We start from the raw sequence: 6,682 nt of genomic DNA, 5'->3' as shown, positions 1-6,682 counted from the left end.
CCCTTCCCCCCCGGACATTCCACGCCAGAACGTCATCAATCACCAAATGGCTATGACAGGCACTGTGGTTCTTAAATACACCCTTCCCTAAGCGACCCCCTGACATATTCGCAGGACGTCATTAATCACATCGACATGACGTCACCTTTGCCCCATAAATAAATCGCCACCCAGCGGAAAACCCTCTACACCACGCCACAACTAGTTGTCACAAATCACCTCAAACGTAACGTCCACCGGTAACTCCAAAAAATAACCAGCGCAACAGAACGCAAGCCTTCACCTCAACATGCACACCAGGCGGTCGCACAGATGAGGCCCCTACAGGCCCGATGACTCTACGACACAAGCCCCATAGCCACCGGTGAGCAGACAACACTTGAGATAGAACAGAGGCCCACGTGAAAGACCGTTCCTATGCCAGCGCGTGCGCAAGTACGTTCCCAACGCGCCAGACTCTTATGGAGAGCACAAGCGAGACGATGCAACGAGGGCCCGCATCTACATTGTGGACATGTGCCTAAAAATGATCAGGAGAAGAAGGTCGTTGCGACGCACCTGCGCCCACGCACACGTGATGGGTAGCTTTGCGGAACAGCTACTAGACGAGGTAGAGGCTTCACACTAACCACCTCTACCAGCTCCTTTCGTCTTCTCTTCTTTCTTTTTGCGTCCACGATTTGGAAGGACCGAACTTGACGTGGTCGGAGACCACACACGAGTAGTGTTGCTCTTCAACCCACACCGTCGCTTAATTCTCCAGCCACTATTCACCTTGACTCTTAAGCCTGCAACCAATCCGCCTTCTCCTCTCAATCTTTCCCTTACTGACCCCACTCCTTTACTATCCCACGCCTCCCCTCACCTGAGGGCGGTCGTACGGCGGAAGACTCCGAGAACCCCTACCGAAACGGGGGGACTCACAGGTAAGGCCGCCTACGGTGAATAATCAACACACCCGTTTCGTGGGGTCATTCAACCCTCACGCCCCGCAGCAGGGACCATATTAACCAACATACCATACCCTAGTTATTTTACACGTCTGGACGGGGTAACGTGAGGGATCGCGTATACGCACAACAGGGAGGAACAGACACCTGTTTTGTGTTTCTTACGCGATCTGTAACGTGCCACATGCTTTGTTTTTTCAAAAAAAACAACCCCAATCCTCTCTACAAACGCGACATGACGAAAGAGTCTATGACGTCACAACGTGTACAGCACGTCGGCAGACCTACATCGACCCTGTGTGAACCTACACACACGTCATGAATGCCATGACGCAAACGGCAGACGTTTTAGCAATCAGGAGCGAGTACAGATCACGAAATCAGAGGCGCCCCCCTTCGATGCGCCCCCTGCTAGCTGAACGGCGCCCCCTTTTGGCTGCCCCCCTACGCACTGGGCGCCCCCTTTTGGCCGCCCCCTGCGCCCCTTTCAGCGCCCCCCCTAACACGAGGCGCCCCCTTTCTGTACACGGCGCCCCCTTTTAGCGCCCCCTGAACACCTGGCGCCCCTCGGCGCCCCCTATTTGGCGCCCCCCTCTTAGACAGGCACCTAGGCGTATATTAGGAGGAGAAGACACGCTGAAGAACACAGTTTTTTTCAGCTGTAAAAAGTTAGAAGAACCTGACGAAGACTACCACAAGTCGAAACTAGTCGTTCATTGCTAACTTAGTGTAGCAATTTCTTAAACAATACTATCTTTTTTACAATTTTTATTATATACATTTATAATGGCCAACACAAACCACAAAGCTAAATCCCGTTGGCGGTAGCTCAGTCGAGCTGTGCCCCGTAGAGGCTGTCAGGCCTCTCCTTCACACATGTCCCATATATATATATGATATATATATATTATATATATATATATATATATATATATATATCATACATATATTCATATATTATAGATATGTATATAAGATGTATTACATATATAATATATCTATATATTATAATTATATATATAGGGACATGTCGTGAGGAGAGGCCTGCGACAGCCTCTACGGGGCACAGCTCGACTGAGCTACCCCACGAGGATTTAGCTTTGTGGTTTTGTTGTTGCCATTATAAATGTATAATAAAAAAATTGTAAAAAAAGTATTGTTTAAAAATTGCCTACACTAAGTTAGCAATGAACGACTAGTTTCGACTTGGTCGGTGTCTTCGTCACGGTTCTTCTAACTTTTTACAGCTGAAAAAAAACTGTATCACAATAACCATCACAATAACCCTGCTAACATGGAATCAACGGAAGCTTCTCCTAGCCAGACGGACCCAGGGGTAGCGCAGCATTTCGATTCACTTTTTAACACATTTATATATATATATATATTATTTATATATATTTATTATATATATATATCACTGTTTTTTTATTTCTCTATGAGAAAAACAATATTCAGATGACATGTCTTGAAGAGTGTCGCTGGGCAAAACAAGTGCCGCGTATATTTGTACAGTCATAATATTAGTTTGACTCTCGTATTTAAACACCGTATATGAGGCTGGTGGTTAATGGCACTCCAGTATAAACGTGAACCCGTCTGTTATGCATTCATAGACGAATACCTACATTAATTGGTGGTTTATAAGTGAACGCCTTCAATATATTCCCAGCTACGATAGCAGTATATCTGTTAGCCAAAACATGATTTTACGCATTCTAACCTGTGATTTGTTACCACAATGGCGCACTTGCCTGTTTTATAGTTATTAGTGTTATTAAAACCTTTGTATAAGGCTAACAGGATAGGATAAAAAGTAGTATGGAAATGAGTGATATTCTGTACAAAAAAATCAATTTATTTAAGATGTCTTTTGTATAAATATAAAAATACACATGACGGAATATGATAACTGATACAAACGATCAATCTTATAATAACCAGACTCCGATCAAGCAGTAAAACAAGTGTGATATTTATAGGTCTTCGGTATTCATGTGGATATTAATATAAATATAGATAATTAAAATCTGGTGTTAAATTTTAATTAGCAAGCTTATGATATTCTTCTTTATATATATATATATTATCTATATTTATATTCATATCCACATGGGTGTTCGTTAGTATAAAGTTCCACTGCTGTAGTAATAAGAACCCCCCCCCACACACACACACTTTTTTTTTAGCTGGCTACGCCCCTGACGAAGGCAGAAGGCGATGTTTAACGTTATGTCTGAGCTAAACGCGAGAGTAAACTAAACGAGAACGCGTTCAATTTCATTTTTTACTCGTACGTTGTAATAGATTAGAGCATTGCATCATGCTAACATGTTAGCGCATTACTAACAATCTTCTTACACCAGTTTTAATATTGAACCTTTCTTTCGAATAACTACTAATACACATCGAATTCTGGCTATTTTGCTATGATGTTGTTGAGCGTAAAAGAAAGGACGAGAAGGGTGCCTATTAATTAATACTTACTAAAACCTAGAAATAACAAGAATGTAGATAGAAAAACAGAAACAGTACGCAGAAGTGTAGCATATAAACCTATTTATACAGTTCTAATATTTTCTAAAAAACAACATATATGTATATAAATAAATATTTCTGTTTTTCTACAAAAACCCATATAGCAAGCAATTAATGTCAGGATCATAATATCAAATCGTCCAGGTTTTTTTGATTTTTAACTAGTTGAGAAACAATGTTATCAGGTAAGAATTTGAGGATACATTTAGTTCCGTTAGTACTTGCTTTTAATGTAAAAAAATGGCAACAAAAATTTACAAATATACACCATAGAAAATTCGTGCCGTAGTCAATTTAACGAGTGGGTTAATTATCAGTAAAATGCGAGAGTCACATTATTAATTATTACCATACTTGCTAATAATATAGCTTACATCATTTCACTGACGCCACGAGAAAGGTTACATGTGTAACCCCCCCCCCCTCCCCCCGGGCGCACGTACTCGCCCGTTGTGTAGTGAAAATACATGCATGCCAGTACAAATGACAGTGTTATTGGCCTGCGAATTTGCTCAGTATGTTAATGAGTGGGTCGCGCTTGCCACCCCCTTGCTTCTCTGCAATCACACGCATGTTCACCCACCACTTTCACGTCGCCTTCAGCTGATGCCAAGGACGAGAGTATCCGTATAAAAACATCCATTTTCGTTGCTCGTCACTTCTCGATCGCTGCAAACTTCAGACGACGTAAGGTGTCTACTCCGCTAAGGTAACAGCCTGTTTTTGCTCGCATCTATGACAAATACGACATACGCATATACGCTCTCCTATGACACTATTTGTCATAGGAAGATTCTTCCTATGACAGATATTGTTGTATGTGTTGTGCGCATCATAGGAGTTTAGGAGCGCTATTATGAACGCAAGCAGTGAATTTCAGCTGTAAAGAGGAACGAAGTTGACTCGCCAATATTTGTCATAGGAAGAATCTTCCTATGTTAAATAGTGGCGTAGGAAGCGTATATGCGTATGTCGTATTTGTCATAGATGCAAGCAGAACATGTTGAAGGTAGGCAGTGATGTGCTAGTGTTGATTGTACTCATTGCACAAGATGGCAGTATTAAATCGCAGAGTTTTGTTCGTCACGGATACGGTATTCGCTGCCACATATTGTTGAAGTTGGCTCAGGGAACAAGTATGTGGGTGTTTGAATACAAGAAGAGATATTCCAAGTTTAGTTAGCAATCGTTGTTTCGCTTTTAGCCTTTCTCTCGTTTTTTTGTCATTTATTTTTGTTTGTTCGTCATTTATTTTTGTTTGTTCGCACGTGCATTTTTGTATTAAGAGTATTTCCGAATCTGCCATTCTGTAAGGCCAACAATAAATTCCCCTCATCTATGCTCGGCCTGCGTGGCTATGCCTGCGCTGCTTACTATACTGACGTCCCCGGCCCCGCCCCCCCGCGCCACCCCGCCCTCTGCGTCCCCACGCGTGCTCACACGCACCCGTGGTGCAGGGACCCACTGCGTAGCACGAGTTGCAGGAGAGGGTCAGAGGAGTGGCCAGCAGCTCCTACGCCCGTGAGGGATCGCCGCCGCCGGTGCCGACTACGCCCGCGATTGAAGCCAGGCTGCCGAAACCGCCGCCAAGGCCCGTGGATACCAGTACGCATACAGGAACGGATACAGCTGGTACCAGCCCAAGATTCTGTACGCTTACTCCTTCGAGCGCCCCATCCTTGGCACCAGGGACCAGGAGGTTGCTCTGCCTGCCATCAACACCAACATTCCACAAGCTAACATTGCCGTGGCTCCAGTTGTCTACCCCACCGTCAACGTACCCACCCCAGCCGTCCCCGAGTGCAGCGGATCCGGCTGTGGTGGATACGGACATGGCAATGGAGAATACGGACTTGGCAATGGAGGATACGAACTTGGTAATGGAGGATACGGACTTGGTAATGGAGGATACGGACTTGGCAATGGAGGATACGGACTTGGCAATGGAGGATACGAACTTGGTAATGGAGGATACGGACTTGGTAATGGAGGATACGGACATGGCAAAGGTGGATACAGGCTTGACAATGGTGGATACAGCCTTGGCAAAGGTGGATACGGTCATGGCAAAGGTGGATACAGGCTTGACAATGGTGGATACGGACTTGACAAAGGTGGATACGGAATTGGCAGTGGTGGATACGGTTATGACAATGGTGGATACAGGCTTGGCAATGGTGGATACGGACTTGGTAATGGTGGATACGGACTTGGCAATGGTGGATACGGACTTGGTAATGGTGGATACGAACTTGGTAATGGGGTATATCGCCTTGGTAATGGTGGATACGGACTTGGTAATGGGGCGTACGGCCTCAACCAGAATTACGGGTGGTAACATTATAAAATCAACATTTCACAATTGAAGGAGATTTGTATCTATATTAATGAATATAATTTCTGACTAGCAGTAATTAAGGTAGAAATTATTATTCAGGGCCTATGAATATCACACTTGCATCTTTAGCGCATTCTCGAATTATGTAAGCGTAAGAGCATATTATGTTTCCTCTATACATGTAAAGTAATCAACCATGACCGTATGTAATATTATGGAATATTAAAATAGCATATTGTACATAAATATATATGTTGCTGGAGCTTCTCTGTCATGTAGCGGACAACATTTAGACAGCTTACTGCAAACGACAGCAGACAACATAGTTGCGTTCAAGATACACTAAGATATGAGCGGCATGACACTCGTTGCTTAATAACGAAAGATATTTTTTCTTGAACAAAACATGAGCCTCTATTTACACGAGGATTGCTGCCTATTCACACCACGATCAGGTCGCATGAATGAGAGCAGTGAGCTACAATGGTGTACAACTGCACTGTCCTGTTTATTTTTGGTGTCTGTCAGCCTGTGCGTGTCTGTACTTTCGTCCGTGCGTCTATCCATCCATAGTCATCTCTCTATATTCAGCTATTCATTTCTAATTGCCTAGTCAAACGATACACTGTGACTTTGCGTACGCGTGTTTGCCTTGCGTTCGCTGTTTTTCTAGTTTTTGCGTGTTGCCAAGGAAAATCTCAATCTTGGCATCTAGACGCGACGTGTGGTTAGAGAAAGGGCGAGTCCAGCCATGCGTTACTGATTGACGTGATAGCGGTACGCGTAACGGTTCTCTCTCTCTCTCTCTCTCTCTCTCTCTCTCTCTCTCTCTCTCTCTGTCTCTCTCTCTCTCTCT

The 6,682-nt window shown here is 43.9% G+C and overlaps 1 protein-coding gene across 1 annotated transcript in view; it reads left to right on the top strand.

The window, feature by feature from the left end:
- The first annotated feature begins 4,488 nt into the window (after positions 1-4,488).
- The window catches only part of LOC106808552 (glycine-rich cell wall structural protein 1.0-like), a 9,173-nt gene continuing 6,979 nt past the window's right edge, over positions 4,489-6,682 (top strand). The window contains exons 1-2 of the mRNA XM_014811313.1: positions 4,489-4,497; positions 5,059-5,605. Coding sequence (XP_014666799.1) covers positions 4,489-4,497; positions 5,059-5,605 — 556 coding nt within the window. The remainder of the gene's footprint in view (positions 4,498-5,058; positions 5,606-6,682) is intronic.

Source organism: Priapulus caudatus, unplaced genomic scaffold (genome assembly GCF_000485595.1).
Source record: "Priapulus caudatus unplaced genomic scaffold, Priapulus_caudatus-5.0.1 Scaffold285, whole genome shotgun sequence".
Classification (NCBI taxonomy): Eukaryota; Metazoa; Priapulida; class Priapulimorpha; order Priapulimorphida; family Priapulidae; genus Priapulus; species Priapulus caudatus.
Note: the sequence above shows the minus strand (reverse complement) of the source record. Positions and strands in the feature narration are given on the sequence as shown.